This window comes from Mesoplodon bidens (assembly GCF_964165515.1).
Source record: "Mesoplodon bidens genome assembly, chromosome: 11".
NCBI lineage: Eukaryota > Metazoa > Chordata > Mammalia > Artiodactyla > Ziphiidae > Mesoplodon > Mesoplodon bidens.
The window spans coordinates 20,141,666-20,168,521 of record NC_138167.1 but is presented as its reverse complement, the minus strand read 5'-3'; the positions used below and the strand labels follow the sequence as shown (position 1 = coordinate 20,168,521).

The following is a 26,856-nucleotide window of genomic DNA, read 5'->3' as shown; positions in this document are numbered from 1 at the left end:
TTCAAAGCTTTTCAAAGTTTTTCTCAGTTTACAGAATTTTGTTTCTCCAAACTATGCTGGAAAATGTGGATAGGTGCTCTGATAAAACAAATGAGGTCATAATGACATCATGTTAACATATGTGGTTCAAGTACAGAAATTTTTACAGCTAGGAAACCATCCAGACAGGTAGATTTAGGGACACTGGGACAGTGGCATGAAATAATAAATCCATTTTTAATTCTTTTCTAAACATAAGTATAAATTTATAAATCTCTTTATGCTGTATTTATTCAATTGGCCTATAATGCTGATAAGGAATTTCTCTTTATCTCTGAGATGAAGAAAATAGTCAAATGTTTACTCTCCTCTCATTTACTTGCCTCATTATGTGATATACTTCTTGCCTTTTTCTTTTATTAAGAGTTACTTTCTTCATTGTCCTTTGCATTTAAATACTGTTCATCATTCCAAGATGGAAGCCATTTTCCTTTTTTTTTAAAGTTATGCATCTATATATTTTATGTTATTTTATTTTAACATCTTTATTGGAGTATAATTGCTTTACAATGGTGTGTTAGTTTCTGCTTTATAACAAAGTGAATCAGCCATACATATACATATATCCCCATATCTCCTCCCTCTTGCATCTCCCTCCCACCCTCCCTATCCCACCCCTCTAGGTGATCACAAAGCACCAAGCTGATTTCCCTGTGCTACATGGCTGTTTCCCACTAGCTATCAATTTTACATTTGGTAGTGTATATATGTCCATGCCACTCTCTCACTTTGTCCCAGCTTACCCTTCCCCCTCCCCATGTCCTCAGGTCCATTCTCTACACCTGTGTTTTTGTTCCTGTCCTGCCCCTAGGTTCTTCAGAACCTTTTTTTTTTTTTTTTTAGATTCCATATATATGTGTTAGCATACGGTATTTGTTTTTCTCTTTCTGACTTACTTCACTCTGTATTACAGACTCTAGGTCCATCCAACTCACTGCAAATAACTCAATTTCGTTTCTTTTTATGGCTGAGTAATATTCCATTGTATATATTTGCCACATCTTTATCCATTCATCTGTCGATGGACACTTAGGTTGCTTCCATATCCTGGCTATTGTAAATAGAGCTGCAATGAACATTGTGGTACATGACTCTTTTTGAATTATGGTTTTCTCAGGATATATGCCCAGTAGTGGGATTGCTGTGTCATATGGTAGTTCTATTTTTAATTTTTTGGAAGCCATTGTCTAATCTAAATTGGAAGATACTTTATCATTATTCCTTGAAGTGGGAATTATTTGTTCATAGTAACTTGCTGGTTCCTGGTACACAGTAGATGCTTATTTAAATATTTATTGAATGAACTTACTCACCCAGTAATCATCATCATTCTATATCTTATTACTGTGTATAATCATTTACTTTCATATGGGTTAATTTTATCCCCATGCCATTATTATCATGACACATTGTGTGGATCTTTTACTCAAGATAGAATCTGAATTAAGTGATTTCTTCTAAATCATATTGCTTGTGTAACTAGAAGAATTTAGAACTCCTGGCTTTGATTTCACTGTTTCTACCAATAGGTTTCTTTTCGCCTTAAAATACACAAGTTTTCTGTTCCTGCTGCCTAGATGTTGCCATGTGTTCAAAGAGCATCTGTCAAAACAAAACAAACAAAAAGACAAAAAACAGTGATTAACTCCCCCAATATTTGCATACTAGCCTTAATCCTAAGAAATCCAAAATAGGATATCAAACATTTTGATGGCAAAGTTTGTCTGGTAGGATAAACAGCTCTCTTAAAAACAAGTTACTGGTATTTGATGTCTGCAAACTGCAAAGCAGGTGCAGCATTAACATAGTAATTGTTCAGAGACTGGAACTTTGTAACTATGGAGACATTACTTCACAGTGTTCTAACAGGCAGTGTTGGCCAGATGTGAAAGTTGTCATCGTAAAGGTAGCTTTGCTGGCTTACTGCGCTGCCTCTTGAGTTGCTTCCAGTGAGTGCTACACACCTTCATCTAGATTTGTTTAATATTTTTAGCCAATATCAGTATTGGCTATATCAGTATTGGCTATATCAGTGCTTACATATTCATATTAGAATCCTGGTTGTGGCCCCAGCTTGGTTAAGAAATCATGAAGTCTGGCAGGTGCTTTAAGGTAGTTAGATTAACAAGTGAGGTCACTCAAAAAAGAAAATCTGCCTTGAAGCTCAGCTCTATTCACTGACTAATGTCATGATTTGTTTTCCCAGAAAAGAAAAGAGACTTCTCTTCCAGCCAAGATGAAAGACACACAAGCCACTCAGGAAATTTCGGCAGTCCTGCAGAGTGAAGTCCATGAGCAGGAAGATAAAATGGAAAATCAAGCTCAGTAAGAAAGGCACAAATGAGTTTTAGAAGTTGAGGATAGAATATTTGACCTCTTTGTTTCAAAACAGCTTATAAAAAGTTTGAACTAGAACCGAGTCTACAAATCTCCTAAAATTAATTAATGATAACATACAATTTCCCCAACCACTGTTTTATAAGGTTTAGTCTTTGAGTAATGTAAAAATTCACCTAGACAGATCTCCATCCTATCAGACCTGGTTGAGATTCCAAAGCTCATATCTAGCATGTTAATTGTTTCTTTAAGGTAATTGGCAGACAGTTTCTTTAAAACTAATTTGTTAACCCAGGGACAGAGAACTGCTAGAGAATTTTGGTTTGGGAGATGTCTGTGAGGATGTTAAATAAAAGCTACAACTCTCTTTTTACTACTAATGTAAACCATTCTATCAAATAAAGCATTAGCATTGGTTTTCCAATGTTTTCTAGAAAATGATCACTAATATTGAATATACACAGTTTAAGGCTAATGTTAGTTTAGATCTAGATGCCCTGTGTTTACTGATCAGTTCAAGTCTATTTTTTTAAGTGTTTTTATTAATTATCTGTTTTACACATATTAGTTTATATATGTCAATCCCAATCTCCCAATTCATCCCACTACCACCACAATCCCCCACCTCCCGCTTTCCCCCCTGGGTGTCCATGCGTTTGTTCTCTACATCTGTGTTTCTATTTCTGCCTTGCAAACCAGTTCATCTGTACGATTTTTCTAGATTCCACATATATGTGTTAATATATGATATTTGTTTTTCTCTTTCTGACTTACTTCACTCTATATGACAGTCTCTAGGTCCAACCATGTCTCTACAAATGACTGAATTTTGTTCCTTTTTATGGCTGAGTAATATTCTATTGTATATATGTACCACACCTTCTTTATCCATTCATCTGTCGATGGGCATTTAGGTTGTTTCCATGACCTAACTATTGTAAATAGTGGTGCATTGAACATTGGGGTGAATATATCTTTTTGAATTATGGTTTTCTCTGGGTATATGCCCGGTAGTGGGATTGCTGGATCGTATGGTAATTATATTTTTTATTTTCTAAGGAACTTCCATGCTGTTCTCCATAGTGGCTGTATCAGTTTACATTCCCACCAACAGTGCAAGAGGGTTCCCTTTTCTCCACACCCTCTCCAGCATTTATGGTTTGTAAATTTTCTGATGATACCCATTCTAACTGGTGTGAGGTGATACCTCATTGTAGCTCTGATTTGCATTTCTCTAATAATTAGTGATGTTGAGCAGCTTTTCATGTGCCTATTGGCCATCTGTATGTCTTCTTTGGAGAAATGACTATTTAGGCCTTCTGTCCATTTTTTGACTGGGTTGTTTGTTTTTTTTAATATTGGGCTCCATGAGCTGTTTATATATTTTGGAGATTAATCCTCTGTCTGTTGATACGTTTGCAAATATTTTCTCCCACTCTGAGGGTAGGCTTTTTGTCTTGTTTATAGTTTCCTTTGCTGTCCAAAAGCTTTTAAGTTTCATTAGGTCCTATTTGTTTATTTTTGTTTTTATTTCCATTACTCTAGGAGGTGGGTCAAAAAAGATCTTGCTATGATTTATGTCAAAGAGTGTTCTTCCAATGTTGTCCTCTAAGAGTTTTATAGTGTCTGATCTTACATTTAGGTCTTTAATCCATTTGGAGTTTATTTTGTGTATGGTGTTAGGGAGTGTTATATCTGTATTCTTTTACATGTAGCTGTCCAGTTTTCCCAGCACCACTTATTGAAGAGACCATCTTTTCTCCATTGTATATCCCTGCCTCTTTGTCATAGATTAGTTGACCACAGGTGTGTGGGTTTATCTCTGGGATTTCTATCCTGTTCTATTGATCTCTATTTCTGTTTTTCTGCCAGTACCATATTGTCTTGATTACTGTAGCTTTGTAGTATAGTCTGAAGTCAGGGCGACTGATACGTCCAGCTCCATTTTTTTTTCCTCAAGATTGCTTTAGCTATATGGGGTCTTTTGTGTCTAGAAGATGTTTTGTTCTAGTTCTGTAAAAAATGCCAGTGGTAATTTGATAGGAATTGCATTGAATCTGTAGATTGTTTTGGGTAGTATAGTCATTTTCACAATATTGATTCTTCCAATCCAAGAACATGGTATATCTCCATCTGTTTGTGTAATCTTTGGTTTTTTCATCAGTGTCTTATAATTTTCTGAGAACAGGTCTTTTACCGCCTTAGGTAGGTTTATACCTAGGTATTTTATACTTTTTGTAGCAATGGTGAATGGGATTGTTTCCTTAATTTCTCTTTCTGATCTTTCATTGTTAGTGTATAGGAAGGCAAGAGATTTCTGTGCATTAATTTTGTATCCTGCAACTTTACCAAATTCATTGATTAGCTCTAGTAATTTTCTGGTAGCATCTTTAGGAATCTCTGTATATAGTATCATGTCATCTGCAAACAGTGACAGTTTTATTTCTTCTTTTCCAGTTTGTATTCTTTTTATTTCCTTTTCCTCTCTGATTTCCATGGCTAGGACTTCCAAAACTATGTTGAATAATAGTGGCAAGAGTGGAAGTCCTTGTGTTGTTCCTGATCTTAGAGAAAATGCTTTCAATTTTTCACCATTGAGAATGATGTTTGCTGTGGGTTTGTAATAAATGGCCTTTATTATGTTGAGGTAGGTTCCCTCTATGCGAACTTCCTGGAGAGTTTTTATCATAAATGGGTGTTGAATTTTGTCAAAAGCTTTTTCTGCATCTACTGAGATGATCCTATGGTTTTTATTCTTCAGTTTGTTAATATGGTGTATCACATTGATTCATTTGAGTATATTGAAGGATCCTTGCCTCCTTGGGATAAATCCCACTTGACCATGGTGTATGGTCCTGTTAATGTGTCATTGGACTCTGTTTGCTACTATTTTGCTCAGGATTTTTGCATCTATATTCATCAGTGATATTGGTCTGTAGTTTTCTTTTTTTTGTAGTATATTTGCCTGGTTTCAGTATCAGAGTGATGGTGGCCTTGTAGAATGAGTTTGGGAGTGTTCCTTCTTCTGCAAATTTTGGAAGAGTTTGAGAAGCATTGGTGTTAGCTCTTCTCTAAATGTCTGATAGAATTTACCTGTGAAGCCATCTGGTTCTGGACTTTGGTTTGTTGGAAGATTTTTAATCACAGTTTCAATTTCATTACTTGTGATTTGTCTGTTCATATTTTCTATTTCTTCCTGGTTCAGTCTTGGAAAGTTATACCTTTCTAAGAATTTGTCCATTTCTTCCAGGTTCTCCATTTTACTGGCATAGAGTTGCTTGTCATAGTCTCTTATGATATTTTGTATTTCGGTGGTGTCTGTTGTAACTTCTTTTTCATTTCTAATTTTATTGGTTTCAGTCCTCTCCCTCTTTTTCTTCATGAGTCTGGCTAAAGTTTTATCAATTTTGTTTATCTTCTCAGAGAACCAGCTTCTAGTTTTATTGATCTTTGCTATTGTTTTCTTTGTTTCTATTTCACTTATTTCTGCTCTGATCTTTATGATTTCTTTCATTCTACTAACTTTGGGTTTTGTTTGTTCTTCTTTCTCTAGTTCCTTTAGGTGTAAGTTCAGATTGTTTATTTGAGATGCTTCTTGTTTCTTGAGGTAGGATTGTATTGCTATAAACTTCTCTCTTAGAACTGCTTTTGCTGCATCCCATAGGTTTTGGATCATTGTGTTTTCATTGTCATTTGTCTCTAGGTATTTTTTGATTTCCTCTTTGATTTCTTCAGTGATCTCTTGGTTATTTAGTAATGTATTGTTTAGCCTCCATGTGTTTGTATTTTTTACATTTTTTTCCCCTGTAATTGATTTCTAATCTCATAGTGTTGTGGTCGGAAAAGATGCTTGATATGATTTCAATTTTCTTAAATTTACCGAGGCTTGATTTGTGACCCAAGATGTGATTTATACTGGAGAATGTTCCATGTGCACTTGAGAAGAAAGTGTCATCTGCTGTTTTTGGATAGAATATCCTATAACTATCAATTAAATCTATCTGGTTTATTGTGTCATTTACAGCTTGTGTTTCCTTATTAATTTTCTCTTTGGATGATCTGTCCACTGGTGTAATGAGGTGTTAAAGTCCCCCACTATTACTGTGTTACTGTCGATTTCTTCTTTTATAGCTGTTAGAGTGTGTCTTATGTATTAGGGTGCTCCTATGTTGGGTGCATATATATTTATAATTTTTATATCTACTTCTTGTATTGATCCCTTGATCATTATGTTGTGTCCTTCCTTGTCTCTTGAAACATTCTTTATTTTAAAGTCTATTTTATCTGATATGAGTATTGCTATTCCAGCTTTCTTTTGATTTCCATTTGCATGGAATATCTTTTTCCATCCCCTCACTTTCAGTCTGTATGTGTCCCTAGGTCTGAAGTGGATCTCTTGTAGACAGCATATAGACGGGTTTTGGTTTTATATCCATTCAGCAAGCCTGTGTCTTTTGGTTGGAACATTTAATCCATTCATATTTAAGGTAATTATCGATATGTATGTTCCTATTACCATTTTCTTAATTGTTTTGTTTTTGCTTTTGTAGGTCCTGTTCTTCTCTTGTGTTTCCCACTTAGAGATGTTCCTTTGGCATTTGTTGTAGAGCTGGTTTGGTGGTGCTGAATTCTCTTAGCTTTTGCTTGTCTGTAAAGCTTTTGATTTCTCCGTCGAGTCTGAATTGAGATCCTCACCAGGTGTAGTAATCTTTTTTTTTTTTTTTTTTTTTTTTTCTGTACGCGGGCCTCTCACTGCTGTGGCCTCTCCCGTTGCGGAGCACAGGCTCCGGACACACAGGCTCCGCGGCCATGGCTCGCGGGCCCAGCCGCTGCGCGGCATGTGGGATCTTCCGGGATAGGGGCACGAACCCGTGTCCCCTGCATCGGCAGGCGGACTCTCAACCACTGCGCCACCAGGGAAGCCCAGGTGTAGTAATCTTGGTTGTAAGTTCTTCCCTTTTATCACCTTAAATATATAGTGCCACTCCCTTCTGGCTTGCAGAGTTTCTGCTGAGAAATCAGCTATTAACCTTATGGGAGTTCCCTTGTATGTTATTTGACATTTTTCCCTTGTTGCTTTTAATAATTTTTCTTTGTCTTTAATTGTTGTCAATTTGATTACTATGTGTCTCAGCATGTTTCTCCTTGGCTTTATCCTGCCTCGGACTCTCTGTGCTTCCTGGACTTTGGTGGTTATTTCTTTTCCCATGTTAGTGAAGTTTTTGACTATAATCTCTTCAAGTATTTTCTCGGCTCCTTTCTCTCTCTCTTCTGTTTCTGGGACCCCTATAATGTGAATGTTGGTGCAGTTAATGTTATCCCAGAGGTCTCTTTGGCTATCTTCATTTCTTTTCATTCTTTTTTCTTTATTCTATTCCTCAGCAGTGAATTCCATCATTCTGTCTTCCAGGTCACTTATCCGTTTTTCTGCCTCAGTTATTTTGCTATTGATTACTTCTAGTGTATTTTTTCATTTCAGTTATTGTACTGTTCATCTCTGTTTGTTCTTTAATTCTTCTAGGTGTTTGTTCTTTAATTCTTCTAGGTCTTTGTTAAACATTTCTTGCATCTTCTTGATCTTTGCCTCCATTATTTTCTGAGGTCCTGGATCTTCTTCACTATCATTATTCTGAATTGTTTTTCTGGGAGGTTGCCTATCTCCACTTCATTTAGTTGTTTTTCTGGGGTTTTATCTTGTTCCTTCATCTGGTACATAGCCCTCTGCCTTTTCATCTTGTCTGTCTTTCTGTGAATGTGGTTTTTGTTCTACAAGCTGCAGAATTGTAGTTCTTCTTGCTTTTGCTGTCTTCCCTCTGGTGGATGAGGCTGTCTAAGAGGCTTGTGGAAGTTTCCTGATGGGAGGGACTGGTGGTGGGTAGAGCTGGGTGTTACTCTGGTGGGCAGAGCTCAGTAAAATTTTAATTCCCTTGTCTGCTGATGGGTGGGGCTGTTGGTTCCCTCCTTGTTGGTTGTTTGGCCTGAGGCGACCCAGCACTGGAGTCTACAGGCTCTTTAGTGGGACTAACAGCAGACTCTGGGAGGGCTCATGCCAAGGAGTACTTCCCAGAACTTCTGCTGCCAATGTCCTTGTCCCCATGGTGAGCCACAGCCAACTCCCGCCTCTGCAGGATACCCTCCAACACTAGCAGGTTGCTCTGCTTCAGTCTCCTCTGGGGTCAATTCTCCTTTTCCCTGGTTCCTGATGTGCACACTACTTTGTATGTGCCCTCCAAGAGTGGAGTCTCTGTTTCCCCTAGTCCTGTCCAAGTCCTGCAATCAAATCCCACTAGCCTTCAATGTCTGATTCTCTGGGAATTCCTCCTCCTATTGCCAGACCCCGAGGTTGGGAAGCCTGACTTGGTGCTTAGAACCTTCACTCCAGTGGATGGACTCCTGTGCTGTAATTGTTTTGCTGTTTGTGAGTCACCCACCCAGTGGTTATAGATTTTGATTTTATTGTGATTGCACCCCTCCTACTGTCTCATTGAGGCTTCTCCTTTGTCTTTGGATGTGGAGTATCTTTTTTGTTGAGTTCCAGTGTCTTCCTGTTGATGATTTTTCAGCAGTTAGTTATGATTCCAGTGCTCTCGCAAGAGGGAGTGAGCTCACGTCCTTCTACTCTGCCATCTTGAACCAATCTCCCTCAAGTCTATTTTTTAAATATTTGTTCTTAGAGGTCATCTGAGAAATAACTGTTGTCAGTATTACCAATGCAGCATTGAAATAACAGTGAAATGCTGGAATTGAACTTTTATAACTGCCTCTGGTTTAGTGCTAATCAATTACAGAGGGAGCAAAATACCAAGTAAGGGCTTGGAAAATTCCACATGGGAAAGGGAAACCTCGCTAAGAACAAGGAAGAAAATCTCTCATCTTCCAAAAGGAGTCTGATAGATGGGTGAGTGCAGGGCTCAGACAATTGGGCTACATCATGCTCATTTCTTCCTGAAATGTTTCAGTTCTTCCAACAGTGTGTGCTGCCATTAGAAATTTCTTATTCAACTACAAAAACAAGAATCCCCTGTGGCCCTAAACTGAAGTTCTTTGATCACAACATTTGCAAAGGCTTATTGGGAATCTTTTGTGGAATTAAATTTATTTGGAAATGCTATTGTTTTACCAGTGGAAGAAAAAAATTCAGAGCTTATAAAATGAACATGCTGAAAAGATGTAGCCAGTTGTCTGTAATGAAACCCAGATGTAAGGAACTTTGAAAGAGAAAGGTCTTTTTCCTGCTTATTCTAGACAGTGGCAGGGAAAAATTATGTCATATGATCTGTCTCAGTTTAGACAGAGATGAAATATTTGTCATTTGACAATAGACCTCTGTAGTCTCCTTTTCGTTACCACCACAGTCATACTCAAGAGCATATCTTCATGGGTTAGAGATTTTTGACAAAGATGAGTGGTTGGGTAGTCGGTAGAATGGCATGTGCTCAAGCTTGATAAGTACTGGGCTAATAATAATGCAGTTTCCAAAGCCAATGCCATTTAATTATTTTTAAAAATTGTCTGAGATATCTGTGCCTTGTGAGAGGCACACTTAGAGAATTCTGATTTTGAATACAGAGCTCTCCAGATATAATATTTCTGATGAAGGAGCTTACAAATTATAGAACAAAACGACTGTGAATACCTCTTGGTAAACAAAGAGATTGAGAGTAACATCAGCAAGATGGCAGATTAGGAAGCTTCAGGCCCTTGTTCCGTTATAGAAAGATTTGGAAAAACAAAAACAAAGAACAGAAGACTGGCTAAAATAACATTATAGGAACTCTGGAAAACAAAGAGATCAAAATAGAGACAGTGCTTGGAGGCAAAACACTTAGTTCCTGACTTATAGTGGATAGACATTTGGCCCCCAGGAAGGGAGGGCTTGGGCTGGCCAAGTGTCTGGTTTTTCAGAGAGCTAAAGGGTTGGACCCCAGGACTTTGTTCACAATTCAAGCATTAAACACACACACATTCACACACACATGGATTGCTTTGAAGTTACTGAGAAGAGCCTCAATGTGACTCATAAAATGCAGTTGTCATAAGCCTTTTCACGAGCTGCTCCATGAGAATATTGTTTTACTTGTAAAATAAGTGTACTGTAGTTTAGGGATTTTGTTTAAATGCTTGCACACTATACTTTTACATTTATGAAAAAGAAAGAAAGGAAAATCTTTATTCATATAGTAGGATTTACTTCCAAAAATAATACTCGGAAAGTAAGTCTTTCTTCTCCCTCTTTTGTGCTAGTCCCTTCAGCATTCACACATATACATACACAGATACACACAAACATACACATGTGAGCTGTATTTATAGTTATTAATTTGTAAAGTGCATTTGAAAGCACACATTAACTCTAGAATCTTTATAAATACAGGAAAATTAGGTAAGCAAAAGGAGAAATTAAAGGAAAAAGTATAGTAAACCATTACATATTAAACAGAAATGATAATCATGTTTTTCATGTTAATGGAAAGGGGAAATATAATAAGTGATAAAAGTGGGATATAAATGGTTTATAGAATCTCAATTTTGAGTGGAAAAAAATGCATTAGGGCTTCCCTGGTGGCGCAGTGGTTGAGAGTCCACCTGCCGATGCAGAGGACACGGGTTCGTGCCCCGGTCTGGGAAGATCCCACATGCCGCGGAGCAGCTAGGCCGGTGAGCCATTGCTGCTGAGCCTGCGCGTGCAGAGTCTATGCTCCACAACGGGAGAGGTCACAACAGTGAGAGGCCTGAGTACTGAAAAAAAAAAAAAAAAATTGCATTAAAAGGCCTGGAAGGAAAAAATATTGAATCACTATGTTGTACACCTGAAATTAATATAAAATTGTAAATCAACTATATTTCAATAAAAAAATTTTAATAAAAATAAAAAGCATGGCAGGAAATGGTAAAAATTTTTAGTTGGTGGAATATAGTAATTTTTATTTTCTTCTTTCAGCATTTACACTTTTGCAAAACTGTCTGAAGTAGGAGTTTATTGATTTTTACATAGAAGAGAGAAAAGCATGACTTGACACTAAAGTGTTTTATTTAGATTGTTAAAACTAAAAGTATAAGACGTTCTTGCACTTGTGTTAGATGCATAATATCTTTGAAAAGCAAAACCCTGAGTAATAATGATAATTAATGCTTCTTGTGCTCACAGTCTATCATTTTGACTTTCTCACTTTGTTTATTATACTAATTTTTGTACACAGAATTGAAGACACACGTGACGATCTCTCAAAGACACAGCAATCTTTAGTACATTTTTTTCCAACGTCAACGGATTCAGATACCACTACACTGCCATGTTCATGGTCATTATCCAATGAAATACCTCTCAGTTACTATCTGTCCAGCCCTCAGGTTAGTGGAGTAACATTATCAACAATTGGACCAAGGCCTCTTAAACCTGCTCTAGTGAGCCATTCCCAATCAGAAGACAGCTTGGGTAAGCAAAACATGTACCAAGTTTTTTAGAGTACTTTTAAAGCATATAGTTCAACAGAGTCTTTATGTGCCTAGAAGCCAGAATGGTGTTTTATTATTTGTCTCCAATAATACTAATTTCTTAATGTCATATGCAGAATAACTTGACTCTGCCCACCATTAATTCTAGCACTGGAGTCATATTCAAGTCACATAAACATAGGTGGCCAAGTACATCATCTCTATGATTAAAATATCTTGAGTTATCATAATGATTCATGGGTTGACCACTTAGATGCTCTAGAATTGCTAAATGATTAAAAATTGTAATGTATAGCATTAACTGCCCTTCCTCTGAATGCTATCAGAAAGATTAACAATGTCTTATGTATGTTATGCTATAGGAGACTATGGCTTAAGTAAGGAAAGACGGGTAGATAAGAGAAAGAAGAAAGATAAAGTAGGTAATAAAATGGTGGAGAGAAAAGGGAAAAAACAATAAAGAATTTGGAGAAGAGGAAAATGAAAGCAGCAGTAAAGTTTTGACAGTTGCCAACAATGCACTCAGCAGTGCTCACACTATGAGGTGTATGTTCCTCACCATGTTTAGGGAACTCTGAGGGCATGTTATCAACGTTTACTAAAAAGACCACTGCCCTTGGAAACAGAGGACCTAGGTTCAAATCACCTTTGTAATCCCAATAACATGGGACATTAAGTAAGGTATTTAGCATCTCTGAGTCCCATTTTCCACACCTATAAAATGGGGATTAAAATATCAACTTCAGAAGATGGCGGAAGAGTAAGACGCGGAGATCACCTTCCTCCCCACAGATACATCAGAAATTCATCTACACGTGGAACAACTCCTACAGAACACCTACTGAACGCTGACAGAAGACCTCAGACCCCCCAAAAGGCAAGAAGCTCCCCACATACCTGGGTAGGGCAAAAGAAAAAAAGAATAAACAGAGACAATAGGATAGGGACGGGACCTGCACCAGTGGGAGGGAGCCGTGAAGGGGGGAAGGTTTCTACACACTACAAGCCCCTTCGCGGGCGGAGACTGCAGGTGGCGGAGGGGGAAAGCTTCGGAGTAGCGGAGGAGAGCACAGCAACAGGGGTGCGGAGGGCAAAGCGGAGAGATTCTGGCACAGAGGACCGGTGCCCTCAGGCACACACCAGCCCGAGAGGCTTGTCTGCTCGGCCGCCGTGGCGGGCGGGGCTGGGAGCTGAGGCTCGGGTATCGGCTTTCAGTCGGAGCGCAGGGAGAGGACTGGGGCTGGCGGCAGGAAGAGAGCCTGAAGGGGTTAGTGCACCACGGCTAGCCCGGAGGGAGTCCGGGGAAAGGGTCTGGAGCTGCTGAAGAGGCAAGAGACTTTTTTCCCTTTTGTTTCCTGGTGCGCGAGGAGAGGGCATTAAGAGGGCTGCTTGGGGAAGCGCCGGAGACAGGCACGAGCCGCGGGTAAGGCACGGACCTCGGAGACGGGCGTGGGCCGCCGCCGCCGCCACCCGCCGCCGCCCGCCGCCGCGGCCCGCCGCCGCCGCCGCCGCCGCCACCGCCGCCCGCCGCGGCCCGCCGCCGCCGCCGCCGCCGCGGGGCCTGTGTGCGAGCGCGGGTCACTGTCCGCCCCGCCTTCCGGGGGGCCTGTGCACCCCGCCACTGCCGGGGTCCCCGAGACCCGGGGACGGCTTTCCCGGGAAAGCGCACGGAGCGCCACGGGCTGCTGCAACGTCACGCCGGCCTCTGCCGCCGCAGGCCCGCCCCACACTGCGCGCCCCTCCCTCCCCTCTGCCTGAGTGAGCCAGAGCCCCCGAATCAGCGGCTCCTTTAAACCCGTCCTGTCTGAGCGAAGAACGGACGCCCTCCGGCGACCTACGCGCAGAGGCGGGGCCAGGTCCAAGGCTGAGACCCGGGAGCTGTGAGAGCAGAGGCAGGGAAATCTCTCTGTGCAGCCTCGGAGGCAGCGGATTAAAGCTCCACGGTCCATTTGATGTGCCCTGCGTCTGTGGAGTGCATGAATGGACAGCGAATCATCCCAAATTGAGGAAGTGGACTTTGAGGACAAGATTTAAGACTTTCCCCCCTTTTCCTCTTTTTACAACGAATTATTCCAAATTAAGGAGGTGGACTTAGAGAGCAAGATTTCAGACTTCTCGCCCTTTTCCTCTTCTTACAACGAATTATCCCAAATTGAGGAGGTGGACTTGGAGAGCAAGATTTTTGATTTTTCCCCCTGCTCTCTTTTTGTGAATGTGTATGTGTAATCTTCTGTGTAATATTCTCTCTGTATAACTTTGCTTCCACCATATGTCCCAGGGTTCTATCGGTCCGGTTTTTTTTTTTTTCAAAAATTACTTTCTAATTTTAATAACGCTACTATATTTCATACTTTATTCTATTTTACTTTACCTGCTCTTTCTTTTTTTCCTACTCTCCCTTCCTCCCTCCCTCCCTCCGCTCCTCCTTCTTTCTTTTTCTTTCCTCCCTCCCACCCTTCTTCTTTCCACTTTCTTTTTCTTTCCTTCCTCCCTCCCTCCTGTCTTTCTTCCTTTCCTTCCTCCCTCCCTCCCTCCTTTCTTTCTTCCTTCCTTCCTTCCTTCCTTTCTTCCCTTCTTCCTTTCTTTCCCTCTCTCTTTCTTTCTTCTACTAATTCTTTCTTTCTACTTTTTCTCCCTGTTACTCTGAGCCGGGTGGATGAAAGGCTCTTGGTGCTGCAGCCAGGAGCCAGTGCTGTGCCTCTGAAGTGGGAGAACCAACTTCAGGACACGGGTCCACAAGAGACCTCCCAGCTCCACATAATATCAAGCAGCGAAAATCTCCCAGAGATCTCCATCCCAACACAAGCACCCAGCTTCAGTCAACGACCAGCAAGCTACAGTGCAGGTCACCCTATGCCAAGCAACTAGCAAGGCAGGAACACAACCCCACCCATTAGCAGAGAGGCTACTTAAAAACATAATAAGGCCATAGGCACCCCAAAACACACCACCAGACGTGGACCTGTCCACCAGAAAGACAAGATCGAGCCTCAACCACCAGAGCACAGGAATTAGTCCCCCCACCAGGAAGCCTAGACAACCTACTGAAACAACCTTAGCCACTGGGGACAGACACCAAAAACAACGGGAACTACGAACCGGCAGCCTGCAAAAAGGAGACCCCAAACACAGTAAGATAAGCAAAATGAGAAGACAGAAAAACACACAGCAGGAGAAGGAGCAAGATAAAAACCCACCAGATCTAACAAATGAAGAGGTAATAGGCAGCCTACCTGAAAAAGAATTCAGAATAATGATGGTAAAGATGATCCAAGATTCTATTTCCCAGATCCAAAATCTTGGAAATAGAATAGACAAAATGCAAGAAACAGTTAACAAGGACCTAGAAGAACTAAAGATGAATCAAGCATCGATTAAAAACACAATACATGAAATAAAAAAATACTCTAGATGGGATCAATAGCAGAATAACTGAGGCAGAAGAACGGATAAGTGAGGTGGAAGATAAAATAGTGGAAATAACTGCTGCAGAGCAAAATAAAGAAAAAAGAATGAAAAGAACAGAGGACAGTCTCAGAGACCTCTGGGACAACATTAAACGCACCAACATTCGAATTATAGGGGTTCCAGAAGAAGAAGAGAAAAAGAAAGGGACTGAGAAAATATTTGAAGAGATTATAGTTGAAAACTTCCCCAATATGGGAAAGGAAATAGTTAATCAAGTCCAGGAGGCACAGAGAGTCCCATACAGAATAAATCCAAGGAGAAATACACCAAGACACATATTAATCAAACTGTCAAAAATTAAACACAAAGAAATCATATTAAAAGCAGCAAGGCAAAAACAACAAATAACACACAAGGGAATCCCCATCAGGTTAACAGCTGATCTCTCAGCAGAAACCCTACAAGCCAGAAGGGAGTGGCAGGACATAATTAAAGTGATGAAGGAGAGAAACCTGCAACCTAGATTACTCTACCCAGCAAGGATCTCATTCAGATTTGATGGAGAAATTAAAACGTTTACAGACAAGCAAAAGCTGAGAGAGTTCAGCACCACCAAACCAGCTTTACAACAAATGCTAAAGGAACTTCTCTAGGCAAGAAACACAACAGAAGGAATATACCTACAATAACGAACCCAAAGCAATTAAGGAAATGGGAATAGGAACATACATATCAATAATTACCTTAAATGTAAATGGACTAAATGCTGCCACCAAAAGACACAGAGTGGCTGAATGGATACAAAAACAAGACCCATATATATGCTGTCTACAAGAGACCCACTTCAGACCTAGAGACACATACAGATTGAAAGTAAAGGGATGGAAAAAGATATTCCATGCAAATGGAAATCAAAAGAAAGCTGGAGTAGCAATTCTTATATCAGACAAAATAGACTTTAAAATAAAGACTATTAGAAGAGACAAGGAAGGACACTACATAACGATAAAGGGATCGATCCAAGAAGAAGATATAACAATTGTAAATATTTATGCACCCAACATAGGAGCACCTCAATACATAAGGCAAATACTAACAGCCATAAAAGGGGAAATCGACAGTAACACAATCATAGTAGGGGACTTTAACACCCCACTTTCACCAATGGACAGATCATCCAAAATGAAAATAAATAAGGAAACACAAGCTTTAAATGATACATTAAACGAGGTGGACTTAGTTGATATTTATAGGACATTCCATCCAAAAACAACAGAATACACATTTTTCTCAAGTGCTCATGGAACATTCTCCAGGATAGATCATATCTTGGGTCACAAATCAAGCCTCGGTAATTTTAAGAAAATTGAAATTGTATCAAGTATCTTCTCCGACCACAATGCTATGAGACTAGACATCAATTACAGGAAAAGATGTGTAAAAAATACAAACACATGGAGGCTAAACAATACACTACTCAATAACGAAGTGATCACTGAAGAAATCAAAGAGGAAATTAAAAAATACCTAGAAACAAATGACAATGGAGACACGACGACCCAAAACCTATGGGACGCAGCAAAAGCAGTTCTAAGGGGGAAGTTTATAGCAATACAATCCCACCTTAAGAAACAGGAAGCATTTCGAGTAAACAACCTGACCCTGCACCTAAAGCAATTAGAGAAAGAAGAACAAAAATACCCCAAAGCTAGCAGAAGGAAAGAAATCATAAAGATCAGATCAGAAATAAATGAAAAAGAAATGAAGGAAACGATAGCAAAGATCAACCAAACTAAAAGCTGGTTCTTTGAGAAGATAAACAAAATTGACAAACCATTAGCCAGACTCATCAAGAAAAACAGGGAGAAGACTCAAATCAATAGAATTAAAAATGAAAAAGGAGAAGTAACAACTGACACTGCAGAAATACAAAAGATTATGAGAGATTACTATAAGCAACTCTATTCCAATAAAATGGACAACCTGGAAGAAATGGACACATACTTAGAAATGCACAACCTGCCAAGACTGACTCAGGAAGAAAGAGAAAATATGAATAGACCAATCACAAGCACTGAAATTGAAACTGTGATTAAAAATCTTCCATCAAACAAAAGCCCAGGACCAGATGGCTTCACAGGTGAATTCTATCAAACATTTACAGAAGAGCTAACACCTATCCTTCTCAAACTCTTCCAAAATATAGCAGAGGGAGGAACACTCCCAAACTCATTCTACGAGGCCGACATCACCTTGATACCAAAACCAGGCAAGGATGTCACAAAGAAAGAAAACTACAGGCCAATATCACTGATGAACATAGATGCAAAAATCCTCAACAAAATACTAGCAAACAGAATCCAACAGCACATTAAAAGGATCATACACCATGATCAAGTGGGGTTTATCCCAGGAATGCAAGGATTCTTCAATATACACAAATCAATCAATGTAATACACCATATTAACAAGTTGAAGGAGAAAAACCATATGATCATCTCAATAGATGCAGAGAAAGCTTTCGACAAAATTCAACACCCATTTATGATAAAAACCCTGCAGAAAGTAGGTATAGAGGGATCTTTCCTCAACATAATAAAGGCCATATATGACAAACCCACAGCCAACATTGTCCTCAATGGTGAAAAACTGAAACCATTTCCACTAAGATCAGGAACAAGACAAGGCTGCCCACTCTCACCACTCTTATTCAACATAGTTTTGGAAGTTTTAGCCACAGCAATCAGAGAAGAAAAGGAAATAAAAGGAATCCAAATTGGAAAAGAAGAAGTAAAGCTGTCACTGTTTGCAGATGACATGATACTATACATAGAGAATCCTAAAGATGCTACCGAAAAACTACTAGAGCTAATCAATGAATTTGGTAAAGTAGCAGGATATAAAATTAATGTACAGAAATCTCTGGCATTCCTGTACACTAATGATGAAAAATCTGAAAATGAAATCAAGAAAACACTCCCATTTACCATTGCAACAAAAAGAATAAAATATCTAGGAATAAACCTACCTAAGGAGACAAAAGACCTGTATGCAGAAAACTATAAGACACTGATGAAAGAAATTAAAGATGATACAAATAGATGGAGAGATATACCATTCTCCTGGATTGGAAGAATCAATATTGTGAAAATGACTCTACTACCCAAAGCAATCTACAGATTCAATGCAATCCCTATCAAACTACCAATGGCATTTTTCACAGAACTAGAACAAAAAATTTCAAAATTTGTTTGGAAAAACAAAAGGCCCCGAATAGCTAAAGCAATCTTGAGAACGAAAAACGGAGCTGGAGGAATCAGGCTCCCTGACTTCAGACTATACTACAAAGCTACAGTAATTAAGACAGTCTGGTACTGGCATAAAAACAGAAAGATAGATCAGTGGATCAGGATAGAAAGCCCAGAGATAAACCCACGCACATATGGCCAACTTATCTTTGATAAAGGAGCCAGGAATGTACAGTGGAGAAAGGACAGCCTCTTCAATAAGTGGTGCTGGGAAAACTGGACAGGGACTTGTAAAAGTTTGAGATTAGATCATTCCCTAGCACCATACACAAAAATAAGCTCAAAATGGATTAAAGACCTAAATGTAAGGCCAGAAACTATCAAACTCTTAGAGGAAAACATAGGTAGAACACTCTATGACATAAATCACAGCAAGATCCTTTTGGACCCACCTCCTAGAGAAATGGAAATAAAAACAAAGATAAACAAATGGGACCTAATGAAACTTCAAAGCTTTTGCACAGCAAAGGAAACCATAAACAAGACCAAAAGACAACCCTCAGAATGGGAGAAAATATTTGCAAATGAAGCAACTGACAAAGGATTAATCTCCAAAATTTATAAACAGCTCATGCAGCTCAATAGCAAAAAAACAGACAACCCAATCCAAAAATGGGCAGAAGACTTAAATAGGCATTTCTCCAAAGAAGATATACAGACTGCCAACAAACACATGAAAGAATGCTCAACATCATTAATCATTAGAGAAATGCAAATCAAAACTACAATGAGATATCATCTCACACCAGTCAGAATGGCCATCATCAAGAAATCTAGAAACAATAAATGCTGGAGAGGGTGTAGAGAAAAGGGAACACTCTTGCACTGCTGGTGGGAATGTGAATTGGTACAGCCACTATGGAGAACGGTATGGAGGTTCCTTAAAAAACTAAAAATAGAACTACCATATGACCCAGCAATCCCACTACTGGGCATATACCCTGAGAAAACCATAATTCAAAAAGAGACATGTACCAAAATGTTCATTGCAGCTCTATTCACAATAGCCCGGAGCTGGAAACAACCTAAGTGTCCATCATCGGATGAATGGATAAAGAAGATGTGGCACATATATACAATGCAATATTACTCAGCCATGAAAAGAAACGAAATTGAGCTATTTGTAATGAGGTGGATGGACCTAGAGTCTGTCATACAGAGTGAAGTAAGTCAGAAAGAGAAAGACAAATACTGTATGCTGACACATACATATGGAATTTAAGAAAAAAATGTCATGAAGAACCTAGGGGCAAAACGGGAATAAAGACACAGACCTACTTGAGAATGGACTTGAGGATATGGGGAGGGGGAAGGGTAAGCTGTGACAAAGCGAAAGAGAGGCATGGACATATATACACTACCAAACGTAAGGTAGATAGATAGTGGGAAGCAGCCGCAGAGCACAGGGAGATCAGCTCGGTGCTTTGTGACCGCCTGGAGGGGTGGGATGGGGAGGGTGGGAGGGAGGGAGATGCATGAGGGAAGGGATGTGGGAACAGATGTATATGTATGACTGATTCACTTTGTTATAAAGCAGAAACTAATTAAAAAAATAAATAAATAAACTTTACTTTAAAAAAAAAAAAATCAACTTCACAGGGCTATCCTAAGAATTAAATGAGATATTTATGAAAATCACCTAGCACATAGTAAGTGTGCTCAATAAAATTAGTTGTGAATCCGAATGTATCTGTAAGTACCTTCTCATAGAATAGGATAGACTTGGGGTCTGTATTACCAGTCAACTAACAAGTTTCAAAATTGTTAACACGAATACACCCATGACTACCTGATGTCTTCATTTTCCTCTACCATTCTGTGGACATTTACAGCCTTGCTCCTTCCTATCTACATTTCATTTTGTTCCTGGTATTTTCCTAAGCCTTTTCACAGTGTTATATAGGACTTTGATCTACTGCTATTATTGTCATATTCCCTGTGCTTCATTGTTTGTATGCCTAAGATACATTTTTTGAAGAAGCTTCCTAAATTCACAATGACCTTTAGCAATGACCAAAATCTATATGCTTAAAAGTGAAAATACACATTTTATATCTAAGGAGGTAATATTTCTCATCCTTTGGCACTGTATCATCATGGTATATGTTCTATATTTGAGTTGAACTGTGAAAGCTCCTAGTATTGGGGGGAGGGGTTAACAAATATACTGGTTTCGCCTTGCAAGATGAGAGTTGTGCTGGGATGAAGTCTTCTTCAGTTACTGTAGGTTCTGACTCTGTAGATAGATGGCTGAGTCTACCAAGACTTATTGCATTTGGTTCATTTCATTTCTAGATGAGATAATAACTGGAACTAAAATCAATGTGTCTTCTTTCCTTTTAGAATACAAAGATTTTCATCCCTCAGGATGAGCTATTAAGGATGCTATACATTCTCTTTCCCCAAAGGAATTTAAAGATTAAGCAAATACTCACTTGAATGGGAATGAACTAATTTAATTCCAAATATTTCTTCTAAACAAAATACTCTGAGGAATCCTCTTTAGGAACTATGTGTATATTTCTTTCCATCTTTCACATTGCTTTGGCTTTGTTAAAGACACAAGAAGATAAAGCACACTCTAGATTGTCTTAATCCTTTGATGACTTTGGATTCAGGGTCACATTGACCAAAGTCCCTGTGCTACAATAATAGCTCTCATTTATTGAGTACCTGCTAAATGCCAGATACTGTTCTAGACACTTACCTATACTATCTTCAATCCTCACATCGCCTCACACAAAGTAGTATTATCCTTATTTTATTTTCAGGAAAACTGAGAATTGGAAGGTTTAAATCATTTGGCTTAGTAAGTGACAGAGCTGGAGTACAGATGTGTCTAAATCCAAGACACATTGCTCTATCTATTTCATAATGATTCCTGTCTGTAGTGTTACTCTCTCTTTGCAGATACATAATTAGATTTATCCAGCATGATTCTTTCTATGCAAAATCTTGAAACTTATTTTGTATTTGAATCTTACTACTGAGAATTTTAAGAGTAAGAGGTTACTAGAATCTGATTAAACATTACTTTATCTTTTTAATAAAGTATTTTAGTTAATTAGAGGAATTTAAGTCTTTATCTGGCAAAATACAAACCATTGGTAGGAAAGGACTCATTTGAGACTTTAATTTATGAGTAGCAATTTGGGGAGAAAAGCTAATACAAAATAGAATAAAGTTGTACTTACATATAATGTACCAAATTTGAGACTCAAATGTTTTACCTACTCAAAAACTTATGATGCTTGTAGTACAACTTAATCAGTTAAATTGTAATTACGCTGATGATACAATTGATATTTTAAGATAACTGCAATTATTTCTAGGAATTGAGTGCCACTAAAACTAGTCACTTACTGGTTATTTTATAGACTGTTTTAAAGCTTCTAACTATCCTCACTTAGTTTGACTGTGACAGTAAAATGTATAAAGAATATCATTTTGTAGAAGCAAAGAATAAAGATAGTAGCTTTGGTTTCTTTTAACCTTTTATTTACTTCTCTCTCTATTGTTTCCTTCTTCGGTTTCTTTGAAAGGACTCAACAACTTCAAAATTCCAAAGAAACACACTATGCCTATGCCGGTGCTTGCTTCTCAGCCAGCTGTGACTGGGGAAGGGGAGGATTATTTCCTATCTTTGTTTGGTGATTCAAAGAAACTTGTCATGCACTCATTCCACACCAAGAAAACTTGGAAGCACTTTTCTATGATTCTTGAAGAAGTGGGCCAATCTAGATCCAGGTAAATACTCTATTTGAATTATTTAATATCTTCTATTGGGGTAGGAGTAATAAATTACTAGGAAATAAAGTTCTTAACTGTTGTTAGATCCATGATCTCATCTAAGAGCCTAAGCAATCCATTAAAATATAACTGTTTCATATTCTGGGCAGTTAAAAGGAATCAATATAAATTTCTAGGGAACCAAACAAGGAAAGTTAATTCTTCAAAGATGCCAGAGAAAACAGCACTACATAAGTCTTACCAATAAAGTTAACTCAATTATTCAAGAAAACTTTCATTATTGGTAAATCATTGAGATGGATTTAGAATCCTTTTTTTATCTGTCTTGAGTTCAAGACAGAAGGAAAAAGGTGGACTTGTAACTTACTGATCCATTTTTATGGTTATTAGTATCTGTAGAAAAAAAATTATCAGGAAGAAAGTTGATATTAGAACTAAAATAAAAGCTGACTCATCTATGCATTTACTTAACCCTGCTTTTCTTGTTGCACAAACAACAGATTAAATTGTGAATTTTTAGTAATAAACACATTTAAAAAACATTTTATTGAAGTATAGTTGATTTGCAATGTTGTGTTAGTTTCAGGTATACTGCAAAGTGACTCAGTTATACATATATATACATTCTTTTTCATATTCTTTCCATTATGATTTATCAAGGGATACTGAATATAGTTACCTGTGCTATACAGTACAACCTTGTTGTTTATCCATCCTATGTATACTAGTTTGCATCTGCTTACCCCAAACTCCCAATGCTTCCCTCCCCCATCCCTCCTCCCCCTTGGCAACCAAAAGTCTGTTCTCTATGTTTGTGAGTTTGTTTATGTTTAATAGATATGTTCATTTGTGTCATACTTTAGATTCCACATATAAGTGATACCATATGGTATTTGTCTTTCTCTTTCTGACTTCACTTAGTATGATAATCTCTCGGTCCATCCATGTTGCTGCATATGGCATTATTTCATTCTTTTTTTATGGCTGATGTATAGATAGATAGATAGATACCCCACATCTTCTATATCCATTCATCTGTCAATGGACATTTAGGTTGTTTCCATGTCTTGGCTATTGTAAATAGTGCTGCTATGAACATTGGGGTGCATGTTTCTCTTTGAATTATAGTTTTGTCTGGATATATGCCCAGGAGTGGGATTGCTGGATCATATGGTAGCTCTATTTTTAGTTTTGAAGGAACCTCTGTACTGTCTTCCATAGTGGCTGCACCAATTTACATTCCCACCAACAGTAGGAGGGTTTTATTTTTTCCACACCCTCTCTATCATTTATTATTTGTAGACTTTTTAAAGATAGCCATTCTGACAGGTGTGAGGTGATTCCCCATTGTGGTTTTGACTTGCATTTCTCTAATAATTAGCGATGTTGAGCATCTTTTCATGTATCTTCTTTGGAAAAATGGCTGTTTAGGTCTTCGCCCATTTTTGGATGTGTTTTTTTGTTTCTTCACTATTGAGTTGTATGAGTTGCTTATACATTTTGGATATTAACCCCCTGTTGGTTGCATCATTTGCAATTGTTTTCCCCCATTCCATAGGTTGTCTTTTCATTTTGTTGATGGTTTCCTTTGCTGTGCAAAAGCTTTTAACTTTGGTTATGTCCCATTTGTTTACTTTTGCTTTTATTTCTTTTGCCTTGGGCGACTGATCTAAGAAAATATTGCTACAACCTATGTTAAATTATGTTCTGCCTATGCTCTCTTCTAGGAGTTATATGGTGTCAAGTCTTACATTTAGGTCTTTAAACAATTTTGACTTTACTTTTGCATATGGTGTGAGGAAATGTTCTAATTTCATTGATTTACATCCAGCTTTAGCTGTCCAGCTTTCCCAACACCACTTGTTGAAGAGATGGTCATTTCTCCATTGTATATTCTTATTTCCTTTGTCGTACATTAATTGATAATAGGTGTGTGGGTTTATTTCTGGGCGCTCTATCTTGTTGCATTGATCCATAAGTCTGTTTTTGTGCCAATACCACAGTTTTGATTACTGCAGGTTTCTAGTACAGTCTGAAGTGTGGAAGAGTTACACTTCCAGCTTTGTTCTTTTTCCTCAGCATTGCTTTGGCAATTCTGGTTTTTTTTTTTGTGATTCCATATAAATTTTAGGATATTTGCTCTGGTTCTGAAAAAAATGTCACGGTATTTTGATAGAGATTGCATTAAATCTGTAAATTACTTTGGGTACTATGGCCGTTTTAACAATATTAATTCTTCCATTCCAAAAACATGAGATATCTTTCCATTTCTTTGAATCATCTTCACTTTCTTTTGTCACTGTGTTATAGTTTTCAGCATATAGGTCTTTTACCTCCTTGCTTAAGTTTATTCCTAAGTATTTTATTCTTTTTGATGAGATTTGAAACAGGATTTTTAAATTTCTCTGTTACTTTATTATTAGTGTATAAAAATGCAAGAAATTTCTGTATATTAATCTTGTATCCTGCTACCTTGCTGAATTCATTTATTAGTTCTAATAGTTTTTGTGTGGAGACTCCATATGGAGTATCATGTCATCTGCAATACTGACAGTTTTACCTTCTTCCCTTCAATTTTTCTTGTCTGATTGCTGTGGTATTGAACATCACTTGAAGAGGTGTTTTTATGTGAGAACATCCCTGTGTAGACTTTGTGTGTCCAGTGTTTTTGGTGTGAGGACTGCTTTTGATATGGACATCTGTCATGTCTTTCTTAAAGGTGTGCTGGCCAGTATCCCCTTGATAGGGGTGTGGTTGGTGTTGTAGTGTGTAGAGCCTGTGCAAGTTGTGTGGCCGGACTTCCTCTCTGCTCCATGGCTGTTGCGGCCCTGTCAGGAGCAGGGTCTACTCCCCAGTTGTTGGAGCAGAAGCCCCGAGGATCAGGTTCAATCAGACTCTGTTGCCCTTGAGTGCATGCCCTGCCCCAAAGGAGGTGATTGCTGAAGCAATGAGGTCTGTGCAGTCACAGAGGACCTATGCACTGCTTGTGTAGGTGTCCACGGTTCTGCTCAGAAGCAGCACCAAGGTCACTTACCTTTCTTTGTTGTGTTTGTCCTAAATCTAGTGCAAAGCCGTGATGTGAAGTAGGCTGGGGCTGGGGGTTGAGGTATTGTGGCTGCAGGAATTGAGGTGGTTCAGCTGCTGCCTGAGATCTGGGCTGCCTCTGTGGCAGTCTTCTTCCAGGACCCAGATCTAGTGCTAAGCTGCAGTATGGAGTGGGCAGAGCCCAGGGCACTCTCACTGGGAGAGCTGCTGTGTACTCCTGAGTGTGCTGACAGTGGCCACCACTGCTCCACCCAGAACACACTCCAGGCTCTCCTTGCTATCTCTGCAGAGCTAGATTGAGTCCTCTCCCAGGGACAGTCTGCCCAAGATTCAGCACTTAGCTGTGGCATCAAAATACTTTCTAGTTTCCATTTTTATTTCTTCTTTGATCCTTGAGTAATAAGAAGTCTATTATTTAGCTCCCAAATATTTTACAGATTTTTCCAGTTCTGACGATTTTCCAGATATCTTTTATTATTGATTTCTAATTCAGTTTCATAGTGGTCAAAGAACATAATTTATATGACTTGAGTCCTTTTAAATGTATTGAGACTTGCTTTATAGCAGATATTGTCTATCCTGATAAATGTTCTGGTAAATATATTTATCGTTGAGTGGAGTGTTTTGTAAATATTGATCAGGTCAAATTGATTGATAGTGTTAAGTCTATTGTCTTTTTTGTTGATTTTATGTCCATCAATTATTGAAAAAAGGGTGTTAAAATTTCCAACGATAATTGAGGATTCATTGATTTCTTCTTGCAGTTCTATCAGTTTTAGTTTCATGTATTTTGAAGCCTTGTTTTTAGGTGTATAAACATTTAGGATTGTTATATCTTCTTCCAATATAGAATTGATGTCTATATCATTATGAAATAAACTTCTTTATCCATGGCATTATTCTTTGCTCAGAAATCTACTATGTCTAATATCAATATAACCATTCCAGCTTTCTTTTACTGGTGTTAGCATGGTATAGCTTTTTTTATCCTTTTACTTTTAGCCTATTTGTGTCTTTATATTTAATATTATGTTTTGTATTGATAGGTAGCATGCAGTAGGCTTGATCTTTCATCTTCTGACAATCTCTGTCTTTTAATTTGGGCATTTAAACAATTTAGATTTAAAGTAATTTTTAATATGGCTGATTAATTCTATTATCTTGTTATTCATTTTCTATTTGTCCCAACTGTTCTGTTCTCTTTTTATTATTTTTCTGTCTTCTTTGAAATTAATCATTATTTATATTCCATTTGGTCTCCATTGTTGGCTGATTAACTGTAACTCTTTTATTTTAGGGGTTCCTTCCAAGTTTATAGGATACATCTTGAACCTATTACAGACTACCCTCATGTTATATTTTACCACTTCACAAATAGTAGAAGAGCCTTAGAATACTATAATTTCATTTCTCTTTTCCCAGCCATTGTGCTTCTGCTGTCACATATTTTACTTCTACATATGGTGTAAATCCCATACTCCATAGTTATTTAGGCTTAAATAATCAACTTTTA

General features: G+C 38.3%; 1 protein-coding gene across 1 annotated transcript in view; it reads left to right on the top strand.

The window, feature by feature from the left end:
- Nucleotides 1–2,266: 2,266 nt before the first annotated feature.
- The window catches only part of LMNTD1 (lamin tail domain containing 1), a 62,960-nt gene continuing 38,370 nt past the window's right edge, over nt 2,267–26,856 (top strand). The window contains exons 1-3 of the mRNA XM_081250195.1: nt 2,267–2,364; nt 11,577–11,812; nt 22,091–22,295. Coding sequence (XP_081106321.1) covers nt 2,276–2,364; nt 11,577–11,812; nt 22,091–22,295 — 530 coding nt within the window. The 5' untranslated portion in view covers nt 2,267–2,275. The remainder of the gene's footprint in view (nt 2,365–11,576; nt 11,813–22,090; nt 22,296–26,856) is intronic.